The sequence below is a fragment of the Aegilops tauschii genome, chromosome 6 (assembly GCF_002575655.3).
Source record: "Aegilops tauschii subsp. strangulata cultivar AL8/78 chromosome 6, Aet v6.0, whole genome shotgun sequence".
Classification (NCBI taxonomy): domain Eukaryota; kingdom Viridiplantae; phylum Streptophyta; class Magnoliopsida; order Poales; family Poaceae; genus Aegilops; species Aegilops tauschii.
The window spans coordinates 276,772,634-276,796,454 of record NC_053040.3 but is presented as its reverse complement, the minus strand read 5'-3'; the positions used below and the strand labels follow the sequence as shown (position 1 = coordinate 276,796,454).

Here is a 23,821-nt window from a genome sequence, read left to right as displayed (position 1 = left end):
TAAAGATTTTAGACTAAGTTCATGATAATTAAGTTCATATAATCAAATTATTCAATGAACTCCCACTCAGATAGACATCCCTCTAGTCATCTAAGTGAAACATGATCCGAGTTAACTAGGCCGTGTCCGATCATCACGTGAGACGGACTAGTCAAGATCGGTGAACATATCCATGTTGATCGTATCTTCTATACGACTCATGCTCGACCTTTCGGTCCTCCGTGTTCCGAGGCCATGTCTGTACATGCTAGGCTCGTCAAGTCAACCTAAGTGTATTGCGTGTGTTCCGAGGCCATGTCTGTACATGCTAGGCTCGTCAACACCCGTTGTATGCGAACGTTAGAATCTATCACACCCGATCATCACGTGGTGCTTCGAAACAACGAACCTTCGCAACGGTGCACAGTTAGGGGGAACACTTTCTTGAAATTATTATAAGGGATCATCTTACTTACTACCGTCGTTCTAAGCAAATAAGATGCAAAACATGATAAACATCACATGCAATCAAATAGTGACATGATATGGCCAATATCATTTTGCTCCTTTGATCTCCATCTTTGGGGCACCATGATCATCTTTGTCACCGGCATGACACCATGATCTCCATCATCATGATCTCCATCATTGTGTCTTCATGAAGTTGTCACGCCAACGATTACTTCTACTTCTATGGCTAACGCGTTTAGCAACAAAGTAAAGTAATTTACATGGCGTTATTCAATGACACGCAGGTCATACAAAAAATAAAGACAACTCCTATGGCTCCTGCCGGTTGTCATACTCATCGACATGCAAGTCGTGATTTCTATTACAAGAATATGATCAATCTCATACATCACATGTATCATTCATCACATCTTCTGGCCATATCACATCACATAGCACATGCTGCAAAAACAAGTTAGACGTCCTCTAATTGTTGTTGCAAGTTTTTACGTGGCTTGTATAGGTTTCTAGCAAGAATGTTTCTTACCTACGTAAAACCACAACGTGATATGCCAATTTCTATTTACCCTTCATAAGGACCCTTTTCATCGAATCCGTTCCGACTAAAGTGGGAGAGACAGACACCTGCTAGCCACCTTATGCAACTAGTGCATGTCAGTCGGTGGAACCTGTCTCACGTAAGCGTACGTGTAAGGTCGGTCCGGGCCGCTTCATCCCACAATACCGCCGAAACAAGATAAGACTTGTAGCGGCAAGAAGAATTGGCAACATCTACGCCCACAACTGCTTTGTGTTCTACTCGTGCATAGTAACTACGCATAGGCCTGGCTCATGATGCCACTGTTGGGGATCGTAGCAGAATTTTAAAATTTCCTACGCATCACCAAGATCCATCTACGGAGTATACTAGCAACGAGGGGAAAGGAGTGCATCTACATACCCTTGTAGATCGCGAGCGGAAGCGTTCCAATGAACGGGGTTGATGGAGTCGTACTCGCCGTGATCCAAATCACCGATGACCGAGTGCCGAACGGACGACACCTCCGCGTTCAACACACGTACGGAGCAGCGACGTCTCCTCCTTCTTGATCCAGCAAGGGGGAAGGAGAGGTTGATGGAGATCCAGCAGCACGACGGCGTGGTGGTGGATGTAGCGGGATCTCGGCAGGGCTTCGCCAAGCTTCTGCGAGAGGGAGAGGTGTTGCAGGGGAGGAGGGAGGCGCCAAAGGCTGTGTAGTATTGCTGCCCTCCCTCCCCCCTTTATATAGGCCCCGTGGGAGGGGGGGGGCGCCGGCCAGGAATCCATCTATGGGGGGGGGGGGGGCGGCGGCCAAGGGGGGAAACTTCCCCCCCAAGTCAAGTGGGGTGCCCCCCACCCTAGGGTTTCCAACCCTAGGCGCAGGGGGGAGGCCCATGGGGGGCGCCCCAGCCCACTAAGGGCTGGTTCCCTTCCCACTTCAGCCCATGGGGCCCTCCGGGATAGGTGGCCCCACCCGGTGGACCCCCGGGACCCTTCCGATGGTCCCGGTACAATACCGATAACCCCCGAAACTTTCCCGGTGGCCGAAATTGGACTTCCTATATATAATTCTTCACCTCCGGACCATTCCGGAACTCCTCGTGACGTCCGGGATCTCATCCGAGACTCCGAACAACTTTCGGGTTTCCGCATGCTCATATCTCTACAACCCTAGCGTCACCGAACCTTAAGTGTGTAGACCCTACGGGTTCGGGAGACATGCAGACATGACCGAGACGCCTCTCCGGTCAATAACCAACAGCGGGATCTGGATACCCATGTTGGCTCCCACATGTTCCACGATGATCTCATCGGATGAACCACGATGTCGAGGATTCAATCAATTCCGTATACAATTCCCTTTGTCAATCGGTATGTTACTTGCCCGGGATTCGATCGTCGGTATCCCAATACCTTGTTCAATCTCGTTACCGGCAAGTCTCTTTACTCGTACCGTAATGCATGATCCCGTGGCTAACTCCTTAGTCACATTGAGCTCATTATGATGATGCATTACCGAGTGGGCCCAGAGATACCTCTCCGTCATACGGAGTGACAAATCCCAGTCTCGATCCGTGCCAACCCAACAGACACTTTCGGAGATACCCGTAGTGTACCTTTATAGTCACCCAGTTACGTTGTGACATTTGGCACACCCAAAGTACTCCTACGGTATCCGGGAGTTGCATGATCTCATGGTCTAAGGAGAAGATACTTGACATTAGAAAAGCTCTAGCAAACGAACTACACGATCTTTGAGCTATGCTTAGGATTGGGTCTTGTCCATCACATCATTCTCCTAATGATGTGATCTCGTTATCAATGACATCCAATGTCCATAGTCAGGAAACCATGACTATCTGTTGATCAACGAGCTAGTCAACTAGAGGCTCACTAGGGACACGTTGTGGTCTATGTATTCACACATGCATTACGATTTCCGGATAACACAATTATAGCATGAACAATAGACAATTACCATGAACAAAGAAATATAATAATAAAACATTTATTATTGCCTCTAGGGCATATTTTCAACAAAATCGCCATACAAGTTCTGTCAGAATCTGAATACCCGTTTGGTCTCTGTTACAAGAAAAACTTTAGTCGAACTTTCACTTATCGAATTATATTTTTGTCACGTCCCCACCAGTGTTGGTGTTGACGGACAACAGACAAGTGGCCCCGGGTCCCACTGTGCAGAGTCAAAGGGTGTAAGCATGGTGGTGCGCCTGACTATGAGTCCGGCTGGTAACGTGTACTATGGTGTGGTTATATATTATAGCTACAGACTGTAGTGAGGAAATTATTGATTAATGAATAGTAATTGAACCTCCTCTCTTCCGTGTTCTTCTTCTCCTCCTTTGGTTTTCCTCTTTTTCTCATCCTATTCTTCCCGATCCCCTCTCAAATCCTACCTGTTGATCCGTGAGACTAGGCAGGGCCTCACAACTGGTATCTAGAGCCTCGAATTCGCGTTCGTCTGCGCCCAAATCCTACTGATTCGGCGGTAAAATTCCTCCGCGAAGGGTGCGAAATTTGCTTCCGCAAAATTCGCTCGAAATCCCGAGCGGGGTTCGCTGGGTTCGGAGCGGGCCGCAACGGCGCCGTCGAAGCCGCCACTTCCGTCCGCCCAGACCAAGCTGGTCATCGCCGCCATGGGAGAGAATTCCGAGAGTATTCAGGCGTCGCTGGCCGCCCTTCTCACCAAGATTGAAGCCATGGATATGAGGATTTCCAATTTTGGCAAACAGCTCGAGGCAACACAGGAGAACGTGGACACGATTCGTCACCGGCAGGCGGAGGCGGGGGCTACACCGGCAGGGTCGGGAGTCACGGAGCAGGGCACGTTATCGGCCACCCGCCCCGCTCCGCGGCTTGCGAATCTGCAGCCGCCCCTCCTCGAGGAGCCGGATGGACAGCCGGCGGGTCAGGTTTTCACCACGGCGCCCCCATCACCTGTGGAGCCTATGCTTGGGCGGGCACCACCACCGGAACCACGCCACGATCCCAGGCCGGCGCGTGAACACGTTCCAGACCACCGTCTGTGTGTTGGCACAGGATAGAGACCGTGTCCAGTTCATCAAGCCACCCAAGCACCATTTTCCACGGTTCACAGGTGAGAATCCACGACTTTGGATTGACATGGCTCTCACCTACTTTGACATGTACCAAGTGCCTGTGCATCAATGGGTTTCTACGGCGACACTGTACCTGGATGGACATGCGGCACTTTGGTGGCAAGCATTCAAGCATCGTCGGCGTTTTTGGCCGTGGGATGACTTTGCAGTTGAGATTGAGTCAGAATTTGGGCAAGGCGAGTTTGAATCTCATATGACTCATCTCTTACAATTGAAGCAACAGGGCACTGTGACTGAGTACAAGTCCGCATTCGAGACAGCGATGTATCATTTGATAGCATTAGACCCTTCCTTGAACTCCAAGTTTTTTATATCCCAGTTTGTACTTGGACTGAAGGATGAGATCAGAGCAGCGGTACGTTTGCAGGCACCCACCAGTGTTACTCGAGCAGTTTGTTTGGCCAAAATTCAGGAAGAAGAGCTAGAGATACAGCGGCCTCGACAACGTTTTCAGAGACAGGCACCAATACAGACCATGCCTACTGCAATCCAACCAGTTCAGCAAGCAGGGAAGAAAGCAGCTGATGATTTTGGTCGTGAGAGGCAGCTACGAGATTTCAGAAAAGCAAATGGACTATGCTTCAGATGTGGAGATAAGTACAGCAAGGAACATCAATGTAAGAAGCCTCTGCAGCTACTTACTATACAAGTTGGTGAACATGGGGAAGTGTATTCTATTGCAGTGCAGTAAATAAACTGAGGAAATTTTGAAACCAAAAGGTATCAGGTTCCCATCCTGGACACTGTACATATTATTTTCAGCACTAGCACTAATCCTAGAAAATTCCTAGCTCTTTGCAACGCTCTCATAGAACAAGATGTAGCCATGATCGCTGTTGCCAGAATATTCGCGAGAAGAACCATAGAACGTTTGCAGGGTTGACTCCTGAATTTTGTCGACACTGTCATCGTCAAATGACAGCCAGTGGTCGCCGCTTTTAATCTGGCTTACATAATGTCCGTGGTTGGCGGCGTTCCCAACGTGGACTACCACAGCAAAGAGTGAGTATTCGCAATCCACATCATCAGAGGCACTGCTCAGCTTCAGCTCCATGGGGTATACCACTCGGTATGACAGTTTCTTGTGCTGACTCAGCTGTTCAATGAACTTGAAGCGCTTTAAGTGGATCACCAATATTTGCGGCGCCTTTTTTATCTTCATTCTCTTCTGTGCTTCTTGCAAACTGCACAGTGCACCACAATTTCAGTGTTAAAAGGAAATCAAGCAGCACAAACGGTCTTTTCACTTATGGTAGTTCTCGACGCACTTTTCTGTCTAGGGAGGACCAAGGTTGACAACCTATTGAGCAGAACATACTGAACAAACAGACATTTGAGGCACTGAGCAATCATTTTAATAACTAAAGTAAATATATAGATTATATACATACAAATGATTATGCAATATGTACGAGGAACAAAAAACAAAAACTTGCAGAAAACATAACAAATTGAGACTGTTAACCTTGCCCACAATCTGAGTGCAAGACAGCAGCAACGTCAAGATTTTTGTTGTTGTTGAGAAAATGGATCTACAAGCTCCTCTTTAAGAATAGTTGTTTTGAACGTATTTACTTATAGCTAAGATTTAATTTGGTAAGTTGATCCATTGCATAAGTAGCGCCATAACGATTTAAACTCTTGTTAGCAATTTGATGCGTAAAGACTCTATTGTTGCTCTGAGAGACAGAACATTAAGGATCAAAATGACAATGACATAGAACATTGTTACCTGCAGCAGTTGTCACAGAAAAACTTGTCCTCGGCATTTAAAATCTCGGTGGAAAAGAAACTCTTCAGGCAGCTTGTTAGTGAACTATTCTGTTCAATGTCGATGCTCAAATCTAAAAATGTCTCATCCTTTGCGGTGACAGTCTCACACATCAGGCACTTTGTTTCATTGGTCAAACTACCCTGCAAATGAAAATGGTGATTATAAGCACAAAATTCTTGGAAGAAACGCATTCTTGCATTTTAGCGACTAGTCACCTGAAAATTCTTGTGGACCCATGTAACCAGCGGCTCCCTTCGAACTTCATTGGCTAAATGATAAACTTCCCCATTTGCCACCCCTCCAGGGGATGTGCTTTCAGGAGAATCCTTCACGGTACTAAACTCTTTTTCCAGAATATCGACAATCTCATTCAACAAAAAATTCAAAAATTCATGGGCATCCTACAGAGAGCAAAGAGGAGTTACTTATGGAACAATTACTCTTTTATGTCCCTAATGTTAGGAGTTATATATACTTAGCCATGTAATATAGTCATCGCATACTCGTATAAGGGGTTTTCTGCATATTTACCGCACATGTACGTGCATATATATTGGCGTACGGCCTCATGGAAATACAAGTTACGTATTTCCTCACATTGTATTGGAGCTTAGTGTTTCCTGACGATCGATTACATCTCATTTTCGGTCTTCAATCAAATTTCCCGGATTCTCCATACCACGCATCCTCCAATGGCCACATCGAGCCAATCCTTAGGTACATCCCCGTGGATTGTTGATTCGGGAGCATCTTTCCATATGACTCCCGATTCTTCCGCTCTGTCATCCATTAGAGTTCTAGATTATTCTATTCATGTTCTTGCCGCATATGGTACTTCTCTTCCTGTCGCTAGTCATGCCACTCTTAGCACTTCATCTTTTCATGTTGCTCGTGTTCCTCGACTTACATTGCAACTCTTTTATATTGACCAGATTACTCTCTGATCGTCGTGTTATTCTTGTTGTGCCCTCCCTCCCTCCCTCTCTCTCGGTTGTTTCTCACAACATGCACAAGTAGACAAGCTGTTTTGGTGACTTGCAGGCAAATCTTTTATATTTTTTATCCACTAAAAGCTTCTCTTTTGGTGCTGCGATTGCTGCAGCTGGCTGGGTCAAAAAGTTTGACTTAGGACAATCCTAGAACTTCAATTATTTTGAAAGGGAGGGAGTACCATCACTATAACACTGGCCTATGCTAATGTGAAATCTATAAATGTGACGGTGCCATATGATCTCTTATCTTATAGCTTACCCTTCCCAGTATATATACATTGTATAGAGGTTGCGTCAATTAATTCGGACCGGAGGGAGTAAGTTATATTATTTCCAGATTATGCCACATTGACTATCATAATGATTTGGTTGCAAATAAACAAGGTGATCTGATAATTGTCTGATTTGTATTGTATTCTCTTATTGTTATCTGTATATACATTACCTTTTGTAAGTATATATATACATATATAAATGTATTTCCTTCATATGTAGGTGCTTTTGTAGGTTGATTATGTAATAGCTTGGTTGAATTATTTTGATTTGCAGCGATATTGGCCATATGCTGGCATTGTCTACCGTGGCAGTGGCGCCATTGGTCCACGGCGTTTTTGTAAGGGCGTCAACGTAAGGCCTCTGCGGAGAAGCAAATGGGTTACACCCTAATGAAAGGGAACAAATAATTCTGCGGGGCACGATTCATTTAAACTTTGTATTTGTTGGCCTTGGTTTTTTGAATTTTGTATTTTGCTTAGAATCGAATTGGTGGAAACTGATGGTAGCATGCCATTTGGTGTTGTGGTGTTATTTCATCTGTTGATATATTTCTGAATTTCCTATGCATCTGCTCAGTGATGATTGCTTAGTCAGTGAACGAATCAGAACATTGACTCCTATCCCCCCCCCCCCCCCCTGCTAGCTACACGGGGGGAGCCCTTACTGCCGTCGGGAAGTCTTCCGGTGGTGGCAGGTGCCACCTTCCGGCGGCCAACCCCCCTCCAGACATGGCGGCTCCGGCCTACAGCAGCTTCCTCATCTCAGATTCTGGATCCGGAGGCTATGGGATTGCGCAGAATCAGGCCAAGGAGAAATCTCTGCTCGGCTTGCCGATGCTGGCAGCGGCGACGCTCGCGGGTGTCGTTTTCCTTCTTGGGGCGCTGCCACGGCTTTCATCTACACCCCTTTCGAGCTCAGGGGAAACCTGTGTCCGGTTCTATGGACCGGATGGCGGCGGCGGTGTGGCGTCGTTCTCCTTCTTGAAGGCGCTATCTTGCTCGCTCGCAGTGTCCCTTGAGTTGGTTTTTGGTGATGTTGGACGTCTTGCTAGTTCGGCCTGCCTCCCTTGTTCGGGGCTTAGTGAGTCCAGCTGTGTAGTTTCCTCTGTTCGGGCCGAGCATCCCTTGTCCTCTACTCCGGGCGCCATGCTCACGCCTCCTTGCATTTGTGCCATGTGTTGTACCCTTATTTGTACTCATTCTAATTCCTTCTATTATCTGTATTCATTCTAATTCCTTCTATCAATGAAAATATACGCAAGCTTTGCATATTCGTGAAAAGATAATTGCTTAATCAGTGTTTATATATGCACACATTAGTCAAGCTTTGGTTTTCATCTCCTTTGTATACAAAAATGTATTCCACGGTCTACGTACTGGTTTGCCTGGTGAATGATCATGTGAATGATGGGTAGCACGCAGCTAATCTAGTTACCAAATAAATAAATACCTGAGCATTAATAAGCTTTGTAAGCTATCTGCAAGTTACCTGGTGCATATTACTACGAAACAATTCATTCTGTTTCCTCACTCTATGGACAAAACGTTTTGGAGAAATAACACCAGTCTTTTTCTTCGATAGGCTTATCTGCAAGTTATGAGTAACCATTGTTACTAGACGAACAAAAATGTGCAGAAGTTTCAGGTAACATGTGCAAACCAAATAACATCATGCTCATGAAAGCATAAATATGGAGAGTCGTTAGCTACTAGAAACTAATAACATGTCTGCTGTCTTACCTTGGTTGCAGGTGAGTTAATCTAAGAAGTCATATTTTTACGACTCAAGACAGTTATACGAAAAAATTATTAAAATTTTCAGCAAGCACCATGCAAAAGTGACAGCTGAGACAAACCAAATTAACTATGGTACTATCTAGTATCTATGACTATAATGTGTCCAATCACTGCCCTGAAAGTGTAAATAATGAGAAACCACCATTTATATTCTATAATATAGTTTTCTCAGGTTCAAGTACTCTTCCCCAAAGCAAACACATACATGCGCGAGCACAAAAAAAACTGCCATATAGTGAGGAAAATTTCAGTCCGGATTGTCAAGAAACAATGTAATTTTATTACTCCCTCCGTCCCATAATATAAGAGCGTTTTTGACACTAGTGTAGTGTCAAAAACACTCTTATATTATGGGACAGAGGAAGTACTTATTAGTGCTCTTAGTACTCCTCCATCACTCAATATAGGACGTTTTAGATACTTACACGGTCTCAAAAGTATCACTTTAACTGCTGCCTGCTTCTCTCACTTGTTATAATATGTCATAATTGATTTTTTTTGGAAGAAATTTTTTTTAGAATGAATTGCTGCTACCACTTTATTCTTTTGAACAAAATCATCGTAAATTATCAATCACCAAAAAATATAGATTATCAAAGTATATTTCAAAATTTTGTGGATCATGTGAACATCTAGATTATTTTTAGTTTCGACATACTGATGGTCAAAACTACGAATGATTGATTGCTTGATTTGTTGGAGGACCTGCTATCTTTACACCACAGATACAAAAAGCATGAATGGATTCTTCAGTTTTTGCTACCTCTGCCCTACTTTCTGTCAAACCACAGTTTATAACCCTCTGATTAATGGAATCAAATAGCTCAGTCATTAAGTTGGTTCTGCTATCCATTAATTTCTATCAGAATTCTAATTACTTACCATAATCTCCTCTAAGAATCACCAAAAAAAAAACAAAAAAAACTGACTCCCATTCCCTTCATGACTTGACAACACAGTGATTTGAACCGTGTATGAGAAAAAAAATCTATCTATTGGTAAGCATATATTTGAAGTAAAACCAATAATCTTCAAGATTATCATCTTCAAATTTTATGATGACATGGAATCCATGTGTGCACTGACTAGTTAGTGATAGAGTGGGTACCCTAATTGATTTTTTAGAGCAACAACCTATCAAATGTAGCAGTATATCAGCTAATAACAGTATTTGTATTTTCACCTGCGCAAAAAGATCTGCCAAGCAGGTCAACAAATTTTCCTCAGCATCTCCTGGATTCCTGTAATTTGCATAATATTCCAGCAACTGCTCCCGAAACGGAATACAATAATAAAGTGCCTGAAATAAAAGTATAATTTGGACATATTTAATACAGTACATGACACACCAATAACTGCACAGACTTGTAGCAAGCATGAACGGATGGTCTGGGTAAAGAACCAATAATTTATTAAAATAACAAATGACAACAGGAACCAAAACTGAACATGGATAACAAATAATTGAAAACGGATAATATTTTTCATTTGTATAAGATGATCCTGATCAGAAAACAGTGAATGCTATCAACAGTACTGGGCAAAAGGCCCACAATAATACATCTATGCTAACAAATAGGCAACACAGGGATGTTAACCGTTGCTTTGTGTCAGGAATAACACTTCCCTTCAATTATATCGAAACAACCCCCTTCCCTGTTAACTGCGACGAAACATTAAACAGAACCAGTGCTATTGCCGGACTCATTTTCTTCATTTTAATGGATTTGAGAATATCAATAATCCACAATCAGTAATGCCAAACAGATATGTTGTCTGATTTGTTTCACAGGATCCATTAGACTAGTCATTCATCGTGCACTCTTGAACATGGATAAGAGGACTAAGGGCATATCACCCTGCTGTAAATGTTTGCTAATTCTTGCATATTTCAAACAAACCAGGGGGGTGGCGGGTATAGAATGCAAGAGCACAACAAAAGTGCCAGGGTTCCTGGATTTGAAATTTTATTATATGGGAGTAAGAATACCGACATTGCAACTCTAAAGGTAAACCTGCTTGGAACAGTCAAAATTAAGGAATAACTAATATTGAAGCATATGGAGCAAAGAGTTCAAGTCATAGTTGATTCAGTGAATTATATTTTTGTATCAGGTTTTAGTAGCCGCTTAACTAGCTCACCATGTCTAAGCAAATGCCCACTGCTCGTCTACAAAAAGAAAACAGGGGTGCAGGAGTAGCAAACCAGTTGGCATCAGACAGCAAGAAGGGCGGCTGGTGGTGGTGCCTCCAAGGCCACCAAAGTGGGGACCAGAGGAAAGCCCGCCAAGGTCACCGTAGCCGGTCGGAGGATGAGCTAGCGGAGCCAAGAGCCCGACCATTGCGGCCGTCACGTCCACCTCAATCCGGAGACTGATCATAGCGGCAGGGCCCAGACACTGAGGCCCATGTGGGCAGGGCGAGCTTAACAAATTAAACGTACTAGCTCGCAAGTTACACGAATCGAGCCGAGTTTGAATCTGAGCTCGTTATGCTAACGAGTCAAGCCAAGCTAACTCGTTATCTTAACAGACTCTAATGAGTTGAGCCGTGGCTCAACTTGAGTTGAATTCCAGCCCTATCATCCACCATCACATCACCTGAGGAGAGGCACAATTACCTAACCATATCTATCAATGACAATGCCAACTACACAAAATTCACTAGCTAGTCCCTTGAACTGTGCCTGCCGCAAACAACCAACGCTACCCTAACGGTTTCGAAAGGAACGACCTAATCAAAATCGAATGCGAATACCACCAGATTGGCACGGAACATGCAGCTAACACCACGGGCCGGTCGAAACGACGTAGTAGAGGGGATTGGGTTACCTGCAGCACGCTGTTGCAGTAGCAGGTATTGCCAAAATTCTCCAGGCCGAAGTAGTGCTCACCCTCGGGGAACTGGTCGCCGAGAGTTTTCTCGAGCCTGGAGACGCCCGTCCCGACGACCGACCACCGATCCAGAAATCCAGAGGCGGCGCTGGCGAGGGACCGGAGCCCCGACCCGACCGCGGAGCGGGACTTCTCCGCGGCCGGCAGGGCCTCCGCCGTCGGCGATCGCGCCGGTTTAGCCATCCAGCTTTTTTGGACGCCCTCGCAACCAAGCGCGCAGATGTAGCCTGTTTCTGTTAGCCGATGCTTTGCTTTCTTCAACAGGAAGGCCTTTGATGTGCATCTAAATTTGACCTTATTCTTAAAGGAAACGGAATAGACTCTAGTTGACTCTTTGGTGCAGCACATTCGGCGCCCAGGTCTATGGCCCGCCCAGCCCATGGCAGAAACACTGTGTGGGGTTGAGAGTAGACTGGGCCACAGAGGGCAAAACTAGCGGACCTTCCTTTCTACTGGGCCAAATTCGGTACTGTAGCTTCCCACCACATGCTTTTTCTTATCGTTCAAGAAAATCTTTTACTAAAAAACATTCTTTTTCTTAAACATTACTCCTAGAAAGGATGTTGGAGTACCCGCCCGCCTCTTGGGGGCCTTTGAGGGTGAGAGTGCCCTCTACGCCGTCCATTCCCAGGTGGCGTCCAACAGGGGCCTCTCCGCACTGTCCGATCTGCCCACACAACACGTGCCCGGGCGACCCGCCTCGGTGGTCCCTGACAAGTGGACCGCGGGTGCGTGCCCGGGGCCACCATCATTGGGCGGCGGCGGGCACGTGCGCGCTCGCGTGCGTTGGCTCGTGCGAGAGGGCACTCTATGGGGTGGTTAGCTCGCTCGAGCCGGGTGCCTTCATGGCATCCCTGTTGGGAAACGTAGCATGCAATTTCAAAAAAATTCCTACGCTCACGCAAGATCTATCTAGGAGATGCATAGCAACGAGAGGGGGAGAGTATGTCTATGTACCCTCGTAGACCGAAATCGGAAGCGTTTGACAACACAGTTGATGTAGTCATACTTCTTCTCGTTCCGACTGTAGGATTGAAAGTGTGTCTAGAGGGGGGTGATTAGACTACTTGACCAAATAAAAATCTAGCCTTTTCCCAATTTTAAGTCTTGGCAGATTTTAGCAACTTAGCACAAATCAAGTAATCAACCTACACATGCAATTCTAAGAGTATACCAGCGGAATGTAAATCAATTGCATATGAAGGTAAAGGGAGGAGTTTGAACGGAGCAAACACAATATAGACACGGAGATTTTTTATCCGTGGTTCCGGTAGGTGGTGCTATCGCACATCCACGTTGATGGAGACTTCAACCCACGAAGGGTAACGGTTGCGCGAGTCCACGGAGGGCTCCACCCACGAAGGGTCCACGAAGAAGCAACCTTGTCTATCCCACCATGGCCATTGCCCACGAATGACTTGCCTCACTAGGGTAGATCTTCACGAAGTAGGCGATCTCCTTGCCCGTACAAACTCCTTGGTTCAACTCCACAATCTTGACGGAGGCTCCCAAGTGACACCTAGCCAATCTAGGAGACACCACTCTCCAAAAGGTAATAGATGGTGTGTTGATGATGAACTCCTTGCTCTTGTGCTTCAAATGATAGTCTTCACAACACTCAACTCTCTCTCATAGTATTGGATTTGGTAGAAAGATCATTTGAGTGGAAAGCAACTTGAGAAAGGCTAGAGATCAAGATTTATGTGGTTGGAATGGAATATCTTGACCTCAACACAAGTGTAGGTGGTTCTCTCTCAGAAAATGTATGATGGAAGTGTAGGCATGTTCTGATGGCTCTCTCCACGAGTGAAGAGTGGGTGAAGGGGTATATATAGCCTCCACACAAAATCTAACCGTTACACACAAATCACCAAACTCGGTGGGACCGAATTAGAAAACTCGGTCGGACCAATTTGGTTCATAATGTGACCGTTAGGCATTTCGGTGGGACCGATATGTCAACTCGGTGTTACCGATTTTATTAGGGTTAGGGCATAACGTAATCTCGGTGAGACCGATTACACAAACTCGGTGGGACCGAATTTGGTAATAGCCAAACAGAGAGTTGGTCAGGCAAACTCGGTGGGACCGATTCGCTCGTCTCGGTAGGACCGAAGCGTTACGAAAAGGAAACAGAGAGTTTGCATTGCAGACTCGGTGGGACCGATCGCTCATCTCGGTTAGACCGAAACGTTACGAAGGGAAACAGAGAGTTTGCAATCCCATCTCGGTGAGACCGAGATCCCTATCGGTGAGAACGAAGTGACTAGGGTTTGTGGCAGTGGCTGTGTCAAGAGAACTCGGTGGCACTGGATACAAAGTTTCGGTGGGGCCGAGTTTGACTTTTGGTTTGGGACATATGTGGATATGAGAAAGTAGTTGAGGGTTTTTGGAGCATATCACTAAGCATTTTGAGCAAGAAACTCATTAAGCAACACCTCACCCCCTTTTTATAGTATTGGCTTTTCCTATGGACTCAATGTGATCTTGGATCACTAAAAATAAAATGTAGAGTCTTGTGCTTTGAGCTTGAGCCAATCTTTTGTCCTTAGCATTTTGAGGGGTCCACTTTCTAATCCATGCCATGCCAATCATTGAGCTTTCCTGAAATATTTATCTTGAAATAGTATTAGCTCAATGAGCTATATGTTGTTAATCATTACCAAAACCACCCAGGGATAGTTGCACTTTCAATCTGCCCCTTTTTGGTAATTGATGACAACATATAGATCAAAGCTTCGACAGATGATAATAAGATTGAAATACATTGTCGCTTTGAGAAGTATGTGATAAGCAAGAGCTCCCACTAAATTTGTGCATTATTTAAAATTTGCTTTGGACTGCAAATGCACAATGTGTTAGGATCATGGGTCACTCTTCCATGTCACTTACATCTTGGTGGAGCGCTCAAAATGATAGAAATTAAAAGCATGCACTCATCACCAAGCAAGTGAATGATCATATATAAGATATAAAAGATAGTATCATCCAAACAAGCATTTAAGGTAGCAAATGATCAGATCAATCACATGATCATCCAAGTATCTCACAAAAGACATAATGTAGCAAGCAAACACACAATAAAGTTCAAGCAAGTAAAATGCAAAGAGAGACAAAACAACTCTCTCTCTCTCTCAGGCTATGATCTATACATATTTCTCCCCCTTTGGCAACAAGTTACCAAAAAGTTCAAATATGCATAGTACTATGCGTCTCTCAAGCTTGGCCTTCATGAGGTGGTGTAGAGATGACTCCAAGGACGAAAGCTTCTATCGATGTAGCTGGAGCTGGTGGAGTGGCTGCTAGAGCTGGTGGCACTGAGGCTGTGGCTGCTGGTGCAGATGTAGTAGCTCTAGTGTCTGGGATAGGCACTGCAGCAGACCTCTGGCTTCTGGGCACTCTAGCAAAGGTATCTGTAGTAGACTTGCCCTTCTTCTCCTCCACTTCCTCCTGAAGTTGCTCAACCACTGACTGAATCTCAGTTACCTTGACATCAAGATCATAGAATTTCTGCTCAATGATCCTCTCCAAGCTCTCCTGGTTTTGAGTCAGGGTGGCCAAGCCCTTCTCAATCCTCAAAGTGGATTGGATCAGATATCCAAGCCGATCTTGCTTGCTCTTCAAGAACACTTAAGATGCCTCTTCAACAGTTGGCATCCTTGTAGCTTTCTCTGCCCTTGCCTTCTCTCTCTTCTCATGTGCTTGCATAGATGTGGGGTCTGTAACACCCCGCATGCAACTTGCCATATTTGTAACTCCGACTCTTGCCATTTCCGGCTATGTGTTATGTTATTCCCTCCGTTGTCGGATTTTGTTTTTCGTTTTGTATGTTGTCATGTCACGCATTTTCATATCATGTCATCATGTGCATTGCTTTTGCATACGTGTTCATCTCATGCATCCGAGCATTTTCCCCGTTGTCCGTTTTCCAATCCGGCGCTCCTATCTCCTCCGGTGCACCCCTCTTGTTTTCTTTCGTGTGCGTGTGTCAAACTTTCTCGGAATGGACCGAGGCTTGTCAAGTGGCCCTAGTATACCACCCGGAGACCACCGGTCAAGTTTCATTCCATTTGAAGGTCGTTTGGTACTCCAACGGTTAACCGGGCATCCGCAATGTCCATTTGAGTATCCAGCAAAAAACCCCACTAAAACCAGCCCAAAACCCACCAAACTCTCCTCCATGCTCTAGGTCGTTCGATCATGATCATGTGGGCGAAAACCGCACCTCATTTGGTGCCTCCTAGCTCCCTCTACCTATAAATATGTGGGCATCCCGAAAAACGAAATCGCAGTCTAAACCCTAACCCGCTCCTCCACGCCGCCGGACACGTCCGCCCGGGGCCGGACATATCTCCACCGACGGCCGCGACGAATCGCGCGCCGCCACGTCATCAGCCCCGCCGCCGCCGCCGCGCCGGCCCGCAGGCCCGCCGCGGGCCCGCCGGCCCGCATCGCCGCCGCCCGCGCCGCGCGCGCCCGCCGCCGCCTCGCCTCCCGCGCCGGCCGCCGCCGCCGCCATCGCCACCGCCCGCGCCGCGCTCGGTCGCCGCCGCGCGCCCCGGCCGCCGTCGCCAGCCGCCGCTCCCGCCGGTGCCCGCCGCGCCCGCCAGCGACCGCCGCCCTCCGGCCATCCTCTCCTCCGCCGGCGCCGCTCCCTCTCCCTCCTTCCTCGCCGGCAGCCCGAGCCCGAGCAAGAGCTCGCCGATCCAGATCCAACTCTCGGTAGCCCGTTGACTTTCTCGCCCCCCTTTTTTTTTTCTAAGTCCTGATTATTTCATCAGCAAGTGCCTCTATTCGTATAGCTATAACTTCGTGCATGTAGCTCCGATTCGTGCGTGTAATATATCAAATTGTTCGTCTCGTGATGCTCTTCATTTTATTGAATTGAACCATGTTCATTAGAGGTCATATTGATGACCAAATCTCTGTCGGAAGAGGGCTAGTTGCTGTTATTCTCTGGTTCTTATCAGAACTTGGAGATTTGTCATTTTTGTATCATTTATTCTGTGCATCTTATGAGCATGATCTCTACATGTGTTTTATTGTACGTCATGTCATCTTTCCAGTGATGTAGTGCATGTATTTTTGTAATCTCTGTGGTGACTAGCACAAGCATGCAAAGTAGGCCCCGTAATGTTTCTGATTTCAGGGACTTGGTGATTTCTCCAAGTCCTTGTCTGCTGTTATTTTGTTGCTATGTAAACTTGATGTTACAGAGAGATACATGCATATTTTGGAGATGTTCAGTAAGGATGTTTTGTGGCTATAGTTGTAATTGATCCATTCCTACAATTGTTTGCAATTATGGAGAGCCATAGCATGACTCAATCTTGCTCTACTTTTGCTATAAAATATTTCTGGCAGATTCTTAACATGATATGCAATCTTGCCAAGGTTATCTTCATAAACATGCCATAATCTTGCCAAGTTGATTCATACATGATATGCAATTTTTCTTGCCATGGTTATCTTCATAAACATGCCATATTGCTGTAGGTATGCTTGGTTTGTCATGCATTGCTCTGTAGTGAGTGCATCAAGCTCACAAAGAGGCCTACATATTATTATTTCTGCCATGCTCTGTTTTCTGCCAAGTCTGAAACCTGATAACGAAACTTGCTATGTTTACATGCTTGCCATCATATCTTCTGGTCCTTTTTGGCTTATGGTCTGTAAGGGACTTTTGTCATGTGCACTTATTACAACACTACCATGCCTTGTTTTACTATGTTAAGTTCCTGTAGCATGTTGATTTCGTGCTCTGAACATTGCTACCCGATGCTGTTTACTGCCATGTCCAGTTTTTCACTAAGTCTGTGAACCTGTAATCTTTTGCACTTTTGCCATACTTGTTTGAGCTTGATATGTTGTGAACTAGCCGTAGCTCAGTGTTCATCTTTTGTCAAGCATCTCCTGTAGATTACTGCCATGTGCTTTGTTGCTATGTTGGGGTGCTTTAGCATTGTTGCTTGTTGCATTTTAAGTGCTATCATGCTGTTAATCGCAGATTAGTGCCATTCTTGTTTTGCTTGCCATTTGCAAACCGTGCATCCGATTCCGGTGATCTTTATATCGATTTCGACCGAAATCATCTCATCTTTCCAGTGGCATGCTTGGTTTGCCAAGTTACTGCCATGTTCATCATTTTCTTTCCGGAGCACGCATATGCATCGCATATCATATCTTGCATATCTTACATGTTTTGCATCATGTTGCTTATGCATTTCTCGTGGTTGATTGTGGGTCCGTTTGTTTGTGTTCTTGTCTTGGGTAGAGCCGGGAGACGAGTTCGTGAACGAGGAACCTGTCGAGTACGCTTACGAGGATCAAGCTTTCGACAACTCTGAGAACCTTGCAGGCAAGATGACCACCCCTCGAAATCACTTCTATCTTTGCTATGCTAGTTGTTCGCTCTATTGCCATGCTCCGCTACCTATCACTTGCTATATCATGTCTCCCATTTTAGCCATGTCAGCTCTAACCATCCTTTCCTAGCAAACCGTTGTTTGGCTACGTTACCGCTTTTGCTCAGCCCCTCTTATAGCGTTGCTAGTTGCAGGTGAAGTTGAAGTTGTTCCATGTCGGAACATGGATATGTTGGGATATCACAATATCTCTTATTTAATTAATGCATCTATATATTTGGTAAAGGGTGGAAGGCTCGGCCTTATGCCTGGTGTTTTGTTCCACTCTTGCCGCCCTAGTTACTGTTATACCGGGATTATGTTCCTTGAGTTTGCGTTCCTTACACGGTCGGGTGATTTATGGGACCCCCTTGACAGTTCGCCTTGAATAAAACTCCTCCAGCAAGGCCCAACCTTGGTTTTACCATTTGCCACCTAAGCCTTTTCCCCCGGGTTTTCGCGAGCCCGAGGGTCATCTTATTTTACCCCCCGGGCCAGTGCTCCTTCGAGTGTTGGTCCGAACCGAGCAGCCTGCGGGGCCACCTCGGGGAAACTCGAGGTCTGGTTTTACTCGTAGCTTGACTTATCCGGTGTGCCCTGAGAACGAGATATGTGCAGCTCCTATCGGGATTTGTCGGCACATTCGGGCGGCTTTGCTGGTCTTGTTTTACCATTGTCGAGATGTCTTGTAAACCGGGATTCCGAGACTGATCGGGCCTTTCCGGGAGAAGGTTTATCCTTCGTTGACCGTGAGAGCTTATGATGGGCTAAGTTTGGACACCCCTGCAGGGTATTATCTTTCGAAAGCCGTGCCCGCGGTTATGAGGCATATGGGAATTTGTTAATGTCCGGTTGTAGATAACTTGTCACTTGACCCAATTAAAATACATCAACTGCGTGTGTAGCCGTGATGGTCTCTTCTCGGCGGAGTCCGGGAAGTGAACACGGTCTGTGTTATGAATGACGTAAGTAGGTGTTCAGGATCACTTCTTGGTCATTGCTAGATGACGTCCGTTCCGTTGCTTCTCTTCTCGCTCTCATTTGCGCAAGTTAGCCACCATATATGCTTTTGCCGCTGCAGCTCCACATCTTTGCGCCTTCTTTTCCTACAAGCTTAAATAGTCTTGATCTCGCGGGTGTGAGATTGCTGAGTCCCTGTGACTCACAGATCCTACCAAAACAGTTGCAGGTGTCGACGATGCCAGTGCAGATGATGGCGTCGATCTCAAGTGGGAGTTCGACGAGGAACGTGGTCGTTACTATGTGTCTTTTCCTGATGATCAGTAGTGGAGCCCAGTTGGGACGATCAGGGATCTAGCATTTGGGGTTGTCTTATTTTCATCTGGTTTTTGACCGTAGTCGGTCTATATGATTGTATTTTGGATGATGTATGAATAATATTTATGTATTGTGTGAAGTGGTGATTGTAAGCCAACTCTTTATCCCATTCTTGTTCATTACATGGGATTGTGTGAAGATGACCCTCCTTGCGACAAAACCACTATGCGGTTATGCCTCTAAGTCGTGCCTCGACACGTGGGAGATATAGCCGCATCGTGGGCGTTACAGGGTCTTCCTCATTCATCACAACAGTATTGTCTTCAAAATCAGGATGCAGAGGAAGGTGCTCCTTGTCCGACAAGTATGTACCTGTGCCCATCTTGGAGTTGATGAGCTCCTGAATGTGTGGAGCATACCCACAACTTCTCTTTTGGCCAGCAGCTGTCCTTTTGATTGTCTCTACAATCAAACTCATGACCTTGAACTTCTGAGGCACATCAAACAAATGTAGAAAATTGATAGCATGTCCACTGATCATCTTGTGATCTCTTGACTTGGGTAGCAATGTGTGCCTAAGGATCCAGTTGATGGTAGGCAGACCAGACAACAGGTAATGTACTGATCCAAGCTTATGAGTCTCCAAAGCCTTATATGGGATCTCCTTGTACATGTTTGCCATTGAGTTGTGATCCTTCTTCTTGTCAGCATATACATCCAAGTCATCCTCATGTTCTTCAGGGGCGTTTATCAGATTAGCCCATTCCTCAACTGTGGACTGATACCTTGTACCCTCAGACATCCATACTATCCTCCCATCTGGATAGAAATGGGCAGTGGAGTAAAACTGCATGATCAGCTCATCATTCCATTTGGTGAGCTTCTGTCCAACAAACGTATCTACTCCACAAGCCTTGAAGCTGTCATAGACTCCTGGATAGTGATCTTCATTTTCCTTGATGTACTCCCAGTCCACCCATCTCATGTCACACACTATGGGCTTCTTGTCAAGCAGGATAGTCTCATAGAAATCTTGTTGTTCCTTTGTGTGGAACCTATAGTCAACTGTTGTAGTTCTCCTCACAGCATAAGGATCTGATTGTCTCCATAATCTCAGTCCTGCATCCTTCCTGATCCTCATATCTTCTGCAACAGGATGTGCATCATTATGATCAGGGATCTTTGGCTTTAGCTTCCTGAGCACTTGGGCTTCAGCTTCCTCTTCTTCAGGCTCAGGAACTGGGACCTTGTTCTTCTCCTCAGCTGGAATACTTCTGGTGTTCCTCTTGGGTTTTGGGGGCTTCTGAGTTTGAGCTTTGGGAGCTGTTTTGGGCTTTGATGGAGCAGCCCCTGCCTTTATAGCATCACCCATAAGCTTCTGAGCTTTGGGTGCTGGTGCAGCATCCTCTTCCTCTTCATCATCTGATCTCACCATTGAGGACTTCCCAATAACTCTGGCAATGGTCTTCTTGACCCTTTCCTTCCTCTTCTTGCCTTCACCTCCTTCTTTGGGTTCAAGAGTGAACTCCATTGTCTCTTGAGTAGAGGCTCTGGCCTTAGACATAGGAATTCTCCTGGCAGGTGCCTTCTTGTTCAGTCCTGGCTTACTTGCAGCAGCTGTGCCATACTCTTTCTTTAGCACCTTCTTCTTAGAGCTTACTTCCTCCTCAGTGGCCACATAGTCCTCATCCTATGATTATGAGGTTCTCTTCTTCCTAGACCTGGTGGCTGCCTTTGGCAAGTTGCTTGGAGTGCTCTTGCTGCCATCATCAGAAGTGCTAGAGGGGTCTGAGCCATCACTCATCTGCACATGTTCCTCTGACCTGTTCTGGCTGTCACTTTGATCAGACATCTTGCAGGCAAACTGTCAGCAGACCCTGTGAATAGGTTGTAGATGAGGTAGAGTAGATGAGCATCACAAAGTACAGAGGTTTTGCAAAACAAATTGAGTCAAAAATCTTAGTTTTAGTTCTCTACAGAAGTGATCTCGGAGCTACCGAATTGACAAACTCGGTGATACCGAAGCAACATATGGAACCTAAACTAGTGAACTCGGTTGGGCCGAGTCACAGTTTGGTGGCACCGAGGTTGCTAGGGTTTCACAGAATCTTGAACTCAGTCACACCAATTTGCACGTTTCGGTCAGACCGAAAAGCGCGTGTGCAATGGCCTAAGCCGAATCGGTGAGACCGATTTCTACATTTCGGTCGGTCCGAGATGAGTTCTGCGAAGAGCTAACCCTAAAATTTTCGAATCAATCTAGACCTAAGGAAGTTTTCGCTGGATAGATTAATCTCATTCGTGGCAAAAAACATGGCATTGTCCTTGTGCTAGGAATCAGAGTGAAAAAGACAGCACAAGGGGTCGATCACTTACCCTAGAACGGCAAGTGTTCGCTACGGCGGCGACGGTGGAGCAGATTCCGTCGACGGCGGCAGAATCCAACGACGGGAGGTCGTTGGCGGCGAGGAGACGATCCGGAGACCCGAGGAGGCAGAGCAGGACACGCGCGGGCTGAGAGAATTCAAAGAAATTTTCAAAGTCTCACCCGTGGGTATTTATATCCCGACCTTGTCGGTGTGATCGAGTGGAACAACTCGGTGGCACCGAGATTGCAGAATCGCAAGCGGTTGCTGCAACTCGGTGTGACCGAAGTGTTCAAATTGGTTGCACCGAGATGAAAACCTAGATCAACTTAGTGAACTCAGTTTGATCGAAATGGATTTCTCGGTCAGACCGAAATGCACAAAGAGGTTTTGGAAGTTTAAGTCTATGACGAATCGGGGACTCCGAGTGCTCCTCACACAGAGTGGTTCAAATCTGACTTGGTCAAACTTTGTGATGTAGCATGAATAGAGTTTGAGACGAGAAGAGCATAGATAGCTAGAGGGAGTTCTTAGGCATACTTGTCCATCCATTTGGCAAAAGAAACCAAACAAACAAAACAACAAATGGATGTCCTTGAATGAGTAAAATATGCATCCAACATGCTCACACAATAAAATGACAAATGAAATATGTGACAAAGCATGCACAATCACTCTAGCATCTATCAAGCAATTTGGCGATGACTAGGTCATCTATATATGAGTATATTGACTTAGGAGTCAAATGAGAACATTTGATCATAGGTCATACTCATCGTTTAAGCACAAGTGGGGTTGCCACTTTTACATAAAGCATTGTTGTGTTCACATCATTAGAGTTGCTTTAGCTCAATTGATTAGAGTAAAGCTCCCCCTAGATGTGATATCCCCCCTAAGAGGGATGAACTAACCTTGGGTTTTGTCGATGATGACTTCATGTAGGTGTTGAAGATGTGGATGCTCAATGTTGATGTAGATCATTCAGAGCAATCCTTCGGAATGAGTTGCACTTTCAATACCTACACGAGTTAGTCCCACAAGGAACAAACAAGGATATCCATAGACATAGAGTGATGTTCACATGAGATGATGTCCATGAATGCATTTGGTTACCTTGTCCCTTGTCTTACCAACAAGAGGGTTTGTGACTCCTTGAACTAGTGCAAGATATGAAAGTTGTTTGCACTCGTCCTTGCCAAAATGATAAGAGTGAAGTATGTTGGCGGAGTCACCCTCAAGAGCTATCTAGTTCTTCTTCTCAGGGATCCACACCATCTTGATGGGAATCCTTGGAGTTGAAGTCGTACTTGATGAAGTGGAACTTGATGTAGTCTTGGGAACCCACTTGACCAAGGCTTTAGGAGCTTCTTCAAATGCATCAATTTCCTCTTGAAGCTTGTCCTTGCCTTTTAGCTTGTGGTCTTGTGGTGGAAGATCATATTGAGCTTGTGTTCCTTGGAAAGAAGTAGGATCATACTTCTCTTGTTGAGGAACAAACTTTGTCTTGGGGTATTGATCTTCTTCCCACTCAACTCCATTGGCATTGAACTTTCGTTCAAAACCAACACCTTGATTCTTCTGGTGTCTTCCTTGCTTGCGTACAATTTCCTCAAATTGCTTACTTCCGGCAAGACTCTTGTAAACACCTTTCTCTATAATTCCCTTCAATAAGCTATTTTCTTGCTCAAGTGTAACTTGGCTAAGAGAATCATTAGTGCAATCAAGAGAACTACTAGAAGTAACAACATTGGATTTAGCATGATTGTTGTTACTACTAGAGGAAGAATCTTTCTTGTTCTTATTGCTAGATTTAACTTGTGGCATGTAAGTAGACAAGAGTAAACGCTTGGCAATGTAAGAAGAACTTTTCTTGCGAAGATCATCATTGATTGCTTTTAAGAACTCATGCTCTTGCTCAAGGTTGAGCTTTT

General features: G+C 45.6%; 1 protein-coding gene across 1 annotated transcript; it reads right to left on the bottom strand.

The window, feature by feature from the left end:
• Positions 1-4,665: 4,665 nt before the first annotated feature.
• Positions 4,666-12,258, bottom strand: LOC109765683 (ubiquitin carboxyl-terminal hydrolase 4). Its single transcript, XM_020324465.4, has 6 exons — positions 11,780-12,258; positions 10,132-10,248; positions 8,641-8,739; positions 6,100-6,285; positions 5,843-6,024; positions 4,666-5,294 (listed from the first exon to the last, which is right to left on the bottom strand). Exons 1-6 carry the CDS (start codon positions 12,221-12,223, stop codon positions 4,898-4,900), a joined length of 1,425 nt encoding a protein of 474 aa, XP_020180054.2. The 5' UTR covers positions 12,224-12,258; the 3' UTR covers positions 4,666-4,897.
• Between the last annotated feature and the right edge of the window lie 11,563 nt (positions 12,259-23,821).

Coding starts and splice junctions, on each gene's coding strand:
- LOC109765683 (XM_020324465.4), bottom strand. CDS start 12,223: ATGGGCTGGGCGGGCCATAGACCTGGGCGCCGAATGTGCTGCACCAAA. Junction 10,249..11,779: donor ACTGCAACAGCGTGCTGCAG/GTAACCCAATCC, acceptor CTTTTATTTCAG/GCACTTTATTATTGTATTCC. Junction 5,295..5,842: donor TTCTGTGACAACTGCTGCAG/GTAACAATGTTC, acceptor TGCACTGTGCAG/TTTGCAAGAAGCACAGAAGA.